Below are 12578 nucleotides of genomic sequence, written 5' to 3' on the forward strand. Positions count from 1 at the left end.
GTCTACAGGTACCTGGGAGGAGAACTGCCAGGGACTTACCGCGGTCCTTCTCTACCACAAGACCCTCGGAAGCACCACTTAACCAAAGCAACCGTCTTCACCCTTGGCTTTACATTTAATTCAGCTTAAGTGTTAGAAAAAAATAAATAAATAAAAGACCCCCCCCCCCATTAGATCTTAAGCTCCTTTGTCAATAAGTGGTTTCCTTCTTTATCTACTAAAGTACTTATTGCTATTTTCTATGGTATGTGCTCAGATGTGTTAGCTACATTGACAAATAGAAGTTGTATATATTTGCGGTGTACAACATGATGTTTTGATACATGTATACATTGTAGAATGGGTTATTTAAGCTAATTAACATATCCGTTGCCTTATACATTCTTTTAAAATGCTTATTTAGTTATTTGAAAGGCAGATGAGAGAGAGAGAGAGAGAGGGAGGGAGGGAGAGGGAGAGGGAGGGAGGGAGAGGGAGAGGGAGAGAGGAGAGAGGAGAGAGGAGAGAGGAGAGAGAAATAGGCAGGGAGGGAGAGAGAGAGAGAGATCTTCCATCTGCTTCTTAACTCCCCAAATGGCCACAACAGTCAGGGCTACGCCAGGCTGAAGCCAGGAGCCAAGAACTCCATCCCGGTCTCTGATGCGGGCGTAGGCGCCCATGCATGTGGACCATCATCTTCCCGGGTGCGTTGACAGGGAGCTGGCTCAGAAGCAGAGTAGCCAGGACTCGAACTGGCGCTTCGACATCGGATGTGGGTGTCAGTCACAAAGCCTGCTCCTGGGTACCTTCTTTTTTAATGGTGAGAACATGTAAAATGTTAGCAGTTTTCATGAATACAACGCATTGTCACGAACAGTAGTCACCCGTGAATCACCATCTGGGTCCTGAACGTAGTGCTCCTAACTGGGAGCACCTTGGGTCAGCATCTCTCCAGCCTCCCTGCTCCGGCCCGGGGCAGCCACCACTCTGCTTCCCTTCTGTAAGTTCAGCTATTTTTAGCTCCCACACATAAGTGAAACGGATCGTGCAGGATTTGTGTTTCTGTGCCTAGCGTGTCTCACTTAGCATAATGGACATCTGCCTTTGTGGAGTGAGCCTTGGGTGCAGTGGTTAAGACACTGGGATACCCGCGTCCTCTATCAGAGCACCTGGTTCAAGTCCCAGTTCCACTCTGACTCCAGATGTCGGCTCATGTGCACCCTGGGAGCAGTAGTGATGGTCCAAGTATTTGGGTCCCTGCCACCCACATGGGAGACCTGTCTGGGTATTTGGGGGAGTGAACTAACAGATTGAAGATCTCTCTGTGTGTCTCTGTCTCTGTCTTTTAAATAAAAATAAATAAATAAATAAATAGATTTGAACAAATTATCTACCTGTACATATGTAAACATATTAAGAGGATTGAAATTGCCTATGATGTCATGTGGGGGCATCTCAATGCATTTTGTTCCAGTCTTTTTTCCGTTATTGACAAACGCCTCCCTGGTAGCGCTTAACCTAATCGCTGTCATGTAAAATTTGGCGGAGGTTAACTGGGACTTCACTCTGTGGATCTGGAGAAGATCTGACCTGTGTACTCATTTCACACCCACAGGCCTCTGGTCGGGCTTGATCCTCTGTGTCTTCTTTCAAGCCCTTTTCTACCTGGTGTATGTTTGGAGGACAAACTGGACAAGAGCTGCAGAGCAGGTAACAGGTGGTGTCTTTTTGGAAACGTGGCCCTGCTTGATCCCAGCACGTGATCAGGAACCTCTTAGGGCCATGAAATGTATCTCACAGGCCAGGTGGGGCAGAGGGAAGACCGCCTTGCAGTGCGTTGCAGCGCGTCTTCCTCCTGCTGTGGAGCTGAGTTAACACCTACAGACCGGGGAATGCACCTTACAAGTGAACAGCAGCAACAGAAAAAGGAATTCGCTTGCCAAGTATCTTTCCTGTTTCAGTGTAACAGTTTTAGAGAAATAGCAGTTTGGGTCCGCTTATGCAGATTACTGATTTGCGTAGGTTTCTTTTCTTTCACTAAAAGGTAGTATGCTACACATCTGTGATCTGTGGGACGCGGCGTAGGGCTAGAGGGTCAAGATCATGATGGATGCGTCTGTGTTGAGTGGGAAGCCCTTCTCTTGTTTGGGGCTTGAGAGGAGATGGGTAGGTGCTGGCCTGAGGCGGGGTTGTTGCCCGGAACACCAGGGGTGAGTTTGGTTCCACTGCTGTCCGCCATCAGCTGTACCCAGCCTTTCCGTTTTCAACCCTTTTGATTTGCCTAACTGAGATTTATTTTGTCTTTCTTGCGCTCAGTTTGATTTACGAGGTGAGTAGAGTGTGGCAGGACCATAAACTGACACCATTCATCTTTAGAATTTACTGCTTTTACCTGTGTTTAGGAACACTGAAAGGTGTAAGTGCAAACAATGCACGACACTCGCGATGCTAGCAACAGGCTTTTTGTACTATTGCTGTGCGCTCAGCCTGGTTGTCTGGTGTTGTGTTCTGCTGGCCTGAGGCATTTTCAGGACTAAGAAAGGTGGTGCAAGATGACGTCACCCTTGAGCGGGAGCTTTGCACTGGAACAGAAGACTGCTACCTTGACTTCCACTTCCGGTACTCACCTGACATTTGTTTTTAGGCACGGGTTCGAGCTGGGCTAAAAGGGAGTAAAGAGACCATCCCTCCCCCTACAGGTAATGGGGGCTTTGCTATAGTGTGCCCTATTTCTCTTAAAAAGATTGAAACTGAGTGTAGCCGGAGTGGCTTAGTTTATGAAATCCTGCTCTCTTGCTCAATCAAACTTGTCCCGGTCATTGGCCAGGTGGACTCCGGGCTCTCCGTTGAAATGTGTTGAATGTAATTCCATGTATCCTGACTGACGACTGGCAGCCAGTGCTTACCATGTCATCTCATACACCTTCCGTGACAGTCCTTTGCTCCACCCGGTTCACAAGGTAACTCCCCCACTGTTCTCTGCAAACAGTTCTACCAATGCTGGAGAGAGAAGTGCCCGGTGCAGTGATCTTGCCTGATGTCATCGGACCGGAGAGCCAGACGGCCCAGCTGGTGGTTCTAGAAGAAGGCGGCACGCAGTACGTGGTGCCCACCGTCGGGCACATCTTGTCAACGAGGCAGCTGATTTTCTACCGCGGAGGGGCTTTAGCTGCTGCTCTTGCTGTCTTTTTGGCCGGAATTCTAATAAGAGTTTTCGGGGACCGTGGCTAAAACACTGTCATCAGCTGTCTACTAACCGATTACAGATGATAGGCATCAGTTAAGCCTGGAAGGCGACCTTGTCGTTTGGCCGATGGTCTTCATGCCCCAGATGTTAGTGTTGTTCCTTGGTCATTCTGAGAAGCTACCCTATCCTAACAGTGGTTCGAGAACGGAGCTAGAATTTGAAGTAAACTTTTTCTCTGTTGACTCCATCATGGTTTCTAAATCCATAAATTTGATTTTGCCTACTATAAAGGTTCTTCTTCTTTTTCTTTCTTTAAGATTTCATTTACTTGAAAAGCAGAGTGGCAGAGAAAGAGAGAGAGATCTTCCATACACTGATACGCTCCCCAGCCACAACACCTGGGGCTGGGCCAGGTCAAAGCCTGGAGCCTGGAACTCCACTCTGGTCTCCCCCATGAGTGAGAGAGGCCCAAACACTGGGGCCATCCTTCGCTGCTTTCCCAGGTGCATTCGCAGGGAGCTGGACTGGAAGTGGAGCAGCAGGGACTTGAACCTGTGCTCATGTGGGATGTGGGTGTCGCCAGCAGCGGCTTCACCTGCTGCTCCACAACACTGGCCCCTGGAAATGTTCTTTTATGTTCTTTACTCTTTCTGTATGGAAAATAGTTTTCCTCCTTCGGGAAGGTTGCTTCATTTTTTTGTGCTTGGTGGCTGACCTCATTCAGTTGGTCTGTTAATGTATTCTGTTAATGTCGAGGTTTGATACAATGAACATCTTAAAACCGAAAGTGTGGCTGGCAATATTTGGGGAATATAAAGTCAATAAAAGTCGTTTTCATTTTTTTGCCTTTTAACACAATTTTACGGCAACGTATATTTTAATGACCAGAAACTCAAGCTGTGCTCTGGCTGCTGTGCTGTCAGCTACGGTGGCTTCACCTTCCAGACAAGGGATCTTCAGAGCCTTTTCCAGCGCATTTGACCAAACCAAAAAAAATCCCAATAATTAGTTTTTCCCAACGGCAAGCCCACCAGGCCATGAGCAGAGTCCCCAGCCCAGAGCCCTGCCTCACCCCGCCCCCCCCCACCCTGCTGCACCGACACCACCTCTTTCTAGTCCATAGATCTCCATCTCACCCCGCCCCCCCCCCTCGGGCGTACACCCATCTCTGATCTGCGGCTGTGGGTTTGCGTGTTGTGGTTATTTCATCTTGAAGGAGTCATATGACGTGAGACCCTCTGAGCCTGGTTTCTGTCGTCTGGCACGATGTTCCTCTGCGATTCCCCCACAGACTGACGTGTGTTAAGACCCCTTTCCTTTTCAGGGCTGAGCGCCGTCTCCCTGGGCTGTGGGCACAGTTGGTGTGTGTGTCCAGTGTGAGTGGATGGGTAGGTTGTCCCTTCCTTTTGACTGGTGAGCAGTGCTGCTGTGGACATTCACGTACAAGCTTTCGTTTGGACATTCTGAGTTTTTACGCAGGAAGGACATTGTTGGGCCATGCGGTAGTTCTGCATGTAAGTTTTGGGGAACCACCGGTGTTTTCCACAGTGTCTGTGCCTTCCATGTTAGCACCAGCGGTGTGTGAGGGCTCCGTTTCCTCCACTTCCTTCCTAACACTATGGTTCTGTGTTTTGTCTTTGTTTTCCTGTGTTGTGCCATACCCGTGAGTGGGAAGCATTGCACTGTGATCTCATGGAAACCATCTTTCCTGAAATCCACTGGGAACTCAGATAGACACAAAGAAAGGAAGAGTTAGAAAAGCAATAAATGAAGGTCAAAGAAAAGCTCTTATTTTTTCCATTATTAATTTATTTAATGGATTAAAAAATTGTTTAAAATAGTAGTAGCAACATTGCGTTTGGGTTATTATAGCTTATAGATTCCAAAAATAAAGGTTAGGAAAAGGCATTGAAAATATTCTTGGATAAGGCACTTGCATTACTCATGAAGTGTAGTACGAGAAATGTTATTCAAGAGTCGAATTAGATTAGTTATAAATGTATATTACAGGGGCCGGTGCTGTGGCGTAGCAAGTAAAGCCACTGCCTGCAGTGCCGGCATCCCATATGGGCACCAGTTCGAGACCTGGCTGCTCTACTTCCCATCCAGCTCCCTGCTATGGTCTGGGAAAGTAGTGGAAGATGGCTCAAGTCCTTGGGCTCCTGTACCCATGTGGGAGACCTTGGAAGACCTGGCTCCTGGCTTTGGATCAGCGCAGCTCTGGCCATTGCAGCCATCTGGGGGAGTGAACCAGCAGACAGAAGACCTTTCTCTCTCTCTCTCTGCTTCTGCCTCTCTGTAATTCTGCCTTTCAAATAAATAAATAAATCTTTTAAAAAGAGTTAGCAGTTAATACTGTTAAGATGACAATATTACCAAAATCAATCTACAGATTGAATACAATCCCTATCAAAATCCCAAAGGCATGTTGCAGAAATAGAAAAATCCATCTTCATATACATGTGGAATCTCTCTCTCTTTTTTAAAGATTTATTTATTTATTTGAAAGTCGGAGTTACACACAGAGAGAAGGAGAGGCAGAGAGACAGAGACAGAGAGAGATCTTCCATCGCTGGTTCACTCCCCAATTTGCTGCAATGGCTGGAGCTGCGCTGATCCAAACCCAGAAGCCAGAAGCTTTCTCTGGGTCTCCCACGTGGGTGCAGGGGCCCAAGGACTTGGGCCATCTTCCACTGCTTTCCCAGGCCATAGCAGAGAGCTGGATCGGAAGTGGAGCAGCTGGGACTCAAACCATCTTGGAAAAGAAGTACGAACTTAGAGGATTTCCTGATTTCAAGATGCATTGCAAAGTGACAGTAGCCAAATGTGTGGTACTGAAATACAGACAGACCAACAGACAGAATTGGAAGCTGAGAAATTAACTCTGGCCTACGTGAGCAAATGGTTTCAACAAGGGTGCTGCTTTTCAACACACAGTGCTAGGGAAACTGAGTATCTGCATAAAAAAAGGAGAAAGTTGGACCTCCACCACCGTTTGCCAGACACAACTGTTAACTAAAGAGCGGTGGAGGGCCTAAGATCCAGGCTCAAAACTGTAAAACCTCTAGAGGAAAACACAAGACGAAGTCTCTATGAGAATGGACTAGGCAGTGGTTCCTGGGATCTGATACCAAGTGCACAAGCAACTAAAGAGAAATAGATAAATAGGAGTTAAAATTAAAAAGTGTGCATCAAAGAAAACTCATCATTAACAATAGTTAATAGAATGGGAGGAAATGTTTGCAAACTATGTATCTGACAAGGGATCAGTGTTCAGAGCCTATAAAGATTCACAGAACTCAGCATCACCAACAAAAATCTACTCAAGTCAAAAAAGTTAATATAGGGCGGCGGGGGTGGGGGTCACGCATTTGGCTCAGCAGTTAAACTGCTGCTTGTGACAACCACATCCCATATCAGGGTGCCTGGTTCGAATCCCAGCTCTGCTTCTGTTTCCAGTTTCCTGCTAATGTGCTCCCTGGGAGGCAGCAGGTGATAGCTCAAGTATTTGGGTTCCTGCCACCCAAGTGGGAGACAGGGATTGAGTTGCAGGCGCCTGGTTTTGGCCTAGCCCAGCCCTGGCTGTTGCAGACAGTTGGGGAGTGAATTCGAGGATGGGAGATAGCTGTCTGTCTGTGCCTGCCTGTAAAATAAAAAGAAAATAAATGTTAAAACATTGTTAAGTGGGCGTGAGACTTTTGTAGACATTTCTCCGGAGAAGATAAACAGTCAGTCCACACATGAAAATATTCTCTATACTAGGGAAATGCAACTTAAAATCACAAGTGTTACATAAAATAAAAAAAAAAATAACAAATGTTGGTGAAAACGTGGAGCATTGGAACTATTGTATGTTGCTGTTGGGAATGCAAAATGATACAACCAATATTGAAAACTGTGAGGGATCTCGAACAATTAAATACAGAATCAGCATATGGTGTAAAAGTTCTACTTTAGGTATACGCTGGAAAGAATGGAGGACAGGGACTCAGAGACTTGCACACCATTGTTCACAGCCCCATTCGCAGTAGTGAAAAGGAGGAAACCACGCAAACGTTCATCAGTATAGGTAAAAGGATAAGCAAAACGTGACACATACCTACAAAGGGGTATTGCCTTAAAAAGGAATGAAATTCTGATACACGGAACAACACAGATAAACCTTGAAACTAAGGAAAATAAGTCCTCCTCGGAGTTACGCCAGGTCGCGTGTGCAAATTCACAGGGACAAAGACGGCATCCTTTCACTTGCGTGAATTACCCAGGTGCCTTAGTCTGTGGCCATAACACAATGCCTGCGACTGGCTAATTAATGAAGGAAAGGCTTATTTCGGCTCACAGTTCTGGAGGTGGGAAATCCAGGAGGGAGCGACCCCATCTGGGGAGGGTCTCAAGCTGTTTCAACTCACGGCAGAAAGCAGAAGGGCAAGTGGGCACCTGTGAAAGCGGCTACACACGAGGGGTGGGCTCACGTTTAAGAGCATGCTCTCGTGGCGGTGAGGAAGGCACCGATCCTACTCATGTCCCAAACACCTCCCGCTCCACCCTGTCTCCCAGCACCGCTGCACTGGGGACCAAGCCTCCCCCGAGTCTTGGTTGGGACAAATCATGTCCAAACCACAGCACCAGAAGAGTCCACTTCATTAAATAAAGTACCCAGAGGTTATGGCAGGGCAGGTAAAAAATTCAGAAATGGATGATAGTGCTGGTGGCGGATCACTGTGAATATGGTTAAAGTCACTGAACTGTGACCTTTAACTGGTAAATTTTATGTGATGTTTGTTTTACGGCAATAAAAAATAAAGCCATATGGCAAACTAATAATAGAGAACTTTCTCAATTTAGTAACAAGTACCTGCAAAGAACTTTAGGTAACATTCAAGGAGCAAAACAATATGTCTTCCTGCTGATACGAAATAACACAAGGATGCTCCCTCTTACCATTTATTTTTATTTATTTATTTATTTAGGGGCTTGTGCTGTGGCACAGTAGGTTAATCCTCTGCCTGTGGCACCGGCATCCCATATGGGCGCCGGTTCGAGTTCCGGCTACTCCTTTTCAGATTCAGCTCTCTGCTGTGGCCTGGGAAAGTAGTAAAAGACATCCCAAGTCCTTGGGCCCCTGCGCCCACATGGGAGACTTGGAGGAAGCTCCTGGCTTCAAATCGGCTCAGCTTTGGCATTGCAGCCTTTTGGGGATTGAACCAGCGGATGGAAGACCTCTCTGTCTCTCCCTCTCACTGTCTATAACTCTGCCTCTCAAATAAATAAAAAAAAACATTTTTTAAAAAGATTTATTTATTTGAAAGTCAGAAAGAGAGAGGAGAGGCAGAGACAGAGAGAGAGGGAGAGAGAGAGAGAGATCTTTATCTGTTGGTTCACTTCCCAAATGTTCTCAATGGCCAGAGCTGGGCCAGGCCAAAGCCAGGAATCAAGAGTTTCATCCGGGTCTCCCATGTGGGTGCAGGAGCTCAAGCACTTGGATCATCCTCTGCTGCTTTCCCAAGCACATTATCAGGGAGCTGGATCAGACGTGGAACAGCCAGGACTTGAACCATCACCCATGTGCAGATGACGGCTTACCCCACTGCGCCACAGCAACCTCACCATTTCTTTTCTCCACAGTTTAAGTTCTAGCTAATGCAGTAAGAGAAATAAAGGAAATAAAATATATGCGAATTAGGACAGAAGAAATAAAGCTGCTCTTGTTCTCAGTCACATGGTTATCTAGGTGGAAAACCTCAGCTACGACCAACAACAAAAATCCTGGAACTGCTGAGTGATTGTGGCAAGGCTTCAGGATGCAGGTTGCTAAGCCAAAGTCAGCCTCTTTCCTGTGTGCCACCGTGAACACTCTGAGTTGAAATTAAAAGCAATGGAAAACAATGCCAATTATATCAGCACTAAAATAGGGATGGGAGGCTACTTAGACATAAGCCTAAAGTTCTACACAATGGAAACTACTTCTTTCCATATGCCTGGATATGCTAGATCTTCACCAAAGAAGATCTGGGTAAATGAAGAGAAAATCCATTGACACGAAGACTCAACATCAGTTTGATCTATAGATTCAACACATTCCCTATCAAAATCCAGCAAATTGTTGTGTGGACCTTGGCAAACGGATTCTAACATTTACATGGGGAGGCAAAAGCCCGGATAAGCCAACAAGTTGAAGAAGAATGACGTTATAAAACTGACTGCTGAGTGTCCAGACTTAATGTAAAGTATAGTAAACAAGATAGTGTGGTATTGGTGAAAGATCAATGGAAGAGAATACAAAGGCCAAAATAGACTTGCATTAATATAGTTGACTAAGTTTTGTAGAGAAACAATGCAATTGAGTAGAGAAGAGATAGCCTTTTTTTTTTTTTTAAAAAAAAGGATTTATTTGTTTATTTTAAAGAGTTACAGAGTGGGGGTAGAGAGGTCTTCCATCTGCTGGTTCACTCCCCAAATGACTGCAACAGCCGGGGCTGGGCAGGGCTGAAGCCAGGAGCCTGGAGCTCCATCTGAGTCTCCCACACGGGTGGCAGGGAACCACATACTTTGGCATAGTCTGCTGCCTTCCCAGGTTAACAGGAAGCTGGATCCGAAGCAGAGCAACTGCGACTCCAGCTGGCGCTCACATGGGACGTGGGCATTGAAGGTGGCAGCTTAACCCACTGTGCCCTTTTGAACTGAAAAGGGGGGTTGGAAAGAAACACGGGCAGGCATACTAAAATTGCCATAATCTACCACCTTTCTGAGAGAAGTATATTCAAGTGGTTGGTGTTGTGGCGCAGTGGGTCACCACCATCTCTGCCCCTGCCACTTGCGAGGCCAGCATCCCATGTCACAGTGCCAGTTCTAGTCCTGGCTGCTCTGCTTCCCAGCCTGCTTCCTGCTGATGCACCAGGGAAAGCAACAGATGATGGCCCAAGGACTTGGGCCCCTGCCACCCCTGTGGGAGACCTGGATGGAGTTCTTGGCTCCTGGCTTCTGCTTGGCTTAGCCCTGGTGGTTGAAGCCATTTGGGGAGTACACCAGAAGATGGAAGATATCTCTTTTTCTGTTTCTGTTTCTCACTGTGTCTCTCTGTCTTTAGGATAAGTAAATCTTGAAAGAGAAGAAAAAAAGAATTCCCAAATATATCACCTTATTCTATTAAAGTGTTTGGATGTGTGTGTGTGTGTGTGTGTGTGTGTTTTAAGATTTATTTATTTGCATAGTTACACAGAGAGGGGTAGAGACACAGAGAGAGGTCTTCCATCCTCTGGTTCACTCCCCAGTAGGCTGCAACAGCCAGAACTGCACCAATCCCAAGCCAGGAGCTTCTTCTGGGTCTCCCATGTGGGTGCAGGGGCCCAAGGACTTGGGTCATCTACTGCTTTCCCAGGCCACAGCAGAGAGCTGGATTGGAAGTAGAGCAGCTGGGACTAGAACCGGTGTCCATATGGGATGCCGGCACTTCAGGCCAGAGTGTTAACCTGCTGTGCCACAGCGCAGGCCCCTGGATGTGTTTTTTTAAAATACCTGTATGCCAAACAAAACACTATCCATTAATTTCTCCAACTAATAATGCCTGAGTGTGGGTAAAGAGTCAAACTCTCGGTGATTGTGACGTCAGAACCCTAGGTGTTCTTTCCAGAAATCCTTACGTCCTATTCTCAGAAGGGGCAGCAGCTCTTTGCTACTTCAAGATCTTAGGTGATGCTGATTCCTATTCCAATTTCACTTCAGAATTCTCTTATTTACTTTAAAAATATTTATTATCTGAGAGGCAGGGAGCGAGAGAAAGAGAGAGAGAGGGAGGGAGAGAGAGAGAGAGAAACAGAGATAGAGACAGAGAGAGAGACCACAAGTTCTTCCATTTGCTGGTTCACTCCCCAAAGCCCCACAACAGCCAGCAACCATGAACTGGAAAGCCAGGAGCCAGGAACTCAATCCAGGCCTCCCCATTGGACCATCCCTGCTACCTGCCAGGGTCAGTTTCAGCAAGAAGCTGGAATCAGGACCAGGAGGGAGTCGGAAACTGAACTCAGGTGCTCCCATGTGGCATGTGGATATCTTAACCTCTAGGCCAAATGCATGTCCCCAGTATTTATATTTCCAAAAGATTGGTAGCATGAGTCCTGTCTCAATTTATCTTAGATAATTTACTTTTACTTAAGGTGTATTCAACCCAGAGTTTCTAGCTGAAGTCTCTGATGGGTCAAATCAACAAGATAACTGAGAATCCTCTGCGATGAGCTTTGAGCTAATTTAAATCTTGACAGTTCTAGACATTGACATTGGATGGCTGGCTTGCTATGCCCAGGCCAACCTCAATTCTCTACCGACTTGCTGTGCGTTGGACGCTATTGCTTTTTCCTGAAATGTAGAAAGCCTGCTCACCTTCTCACTGGCAATCTCTCTACTTTAACCCCACGGGCTCCACAAGGACTGGTGTTTGGATTTGGCTTAGTTCTAGCAGGCAAGCAAAAACGAGGAGTGAAGAAGAGTCTGAAGTCTTGCCAGTGTGCTTGCTTCACCAAGAATCTCCTTAAATAAACCTCCAATTACAGGCTATTGGAAAGGGCCACAAAGTTGTCAGGGCCAAGACCAGACAAGAGTATGTAGAAGTGTACCATTCATTCAATAAAGACCAAGTGCCCACGAGGGGTTCCAACAGTACAGTGAACATCTAAGACAAATAAGCAAATTAATATTCCATTTATACCATTAGGAAAAGGACAACAGGGTAAGGGACAGAGTAGTAGAGACTGATATTTTAATTCATTTTTATTAATTTGAGAGTGAGAGAGAAAAGAGAGAGCTCCCAACTACTGGTTCACTCATCAAACGCCCCCAAACCACTGCAGGGATGTGGGGTAGACTGGGCATTGTAGGCATAATGAGTAAAGCAGCCTGCTACACCGTCATCCCGTACGGGCACAGGTTCATGTCCTGGCTGCTTCACCTCCAACCCAGCTACCTGCTAATGGCCTGGGAAAAGCAGCAGAAGATGGCCCAAATGTTTGGGCCCCTGCTATCCATGTGGGCCCCTGGCTTTGACCTGGCCCAGCCCTGGTCGGAGGATTTGGGGGAACTCAGCGTGGGGTTTGGGTTTTATTCTAGATGTGCCAGCAGGACACTGGCAAGTTTTGAGCAGGGGGCAAGGACGGTCAGGGTATGTTTTGAGAGATGGCTTGTCAGCCAGGTGGAGAACGGGCTTCTGCAAAGTGCATGAGAGTCCAGTCATCAAAGAGAAACCGCTCTTAGTCATTCCTTGCCGCCGAAAGACTCTTAAAAGTATCAAACGTCAAAGGAAGAATGGGGCGGTTCAGAAGCAGCTACAACACCCTCGGCAGGACACCAAGAAGCCGGACGAGCGCCTATGCCCTTTGCCTTGACCTGGGAAGACATAATCCTGCCTCCTCTTCCTCTGTAG

At 46.7% G+C, this 12578-nt stretch overlaps 1 protein-coding gene across 7 annotated transcripts in view; it reads left to right on the forward strand.

Moving 5' to 3' along the window:
* Positions 1-4188, forward strand: part of LOC100339032 (multidrug and toxin extrusion protein 2) — a 50047-nt gene extending 45859 nt beyond the window's left edge. The window contains exons 15-18 of one of the 7 annotated variants that reach the window (XR_007911382.3): positions 1595-1689; positions 2624-2678; positions 2807-2939; positions 3484-4188. Coding sequence is in view for 2 of the 7 variants with exons in the window: in XM_002722654.5 (XP_002722700.3) it covers positions 1595-1689; positions 2624-2678; positions 2969-3210 (392 nt within the window). In the remaining 5 variants the exon portion in view is untranslated. Of the gene's footprint in view, positions 1-1594 lie in introns of all 7 variants that reach the window. The other 6 variants (XR_007911379.3, XR_016224039.1, XR_016224040.1 and 3 more) reach the window with 6 other exon arrangements.
* The last annotated feature ends 8390 nt before the right edge of the window (positions 4189-12578 follow it).

This window comes from Oryctolagus cuniculus, chromosome 17 (assembly GCF_051225735.1).
Source record: "Oryctolagus cuniculus isolate XC-2025 breed Fujian yellow rabbit chromosome 17, ASM5122573v1, whole genome shotgun sequence".
Taxonomy (NCBI): domain Eukaryota; kingdom Metazoa; phylum Chordata; class Mammalia; order Lagomorpha; family Leporidae; genus Oryctolagus; species Oryctolagus cuniculus.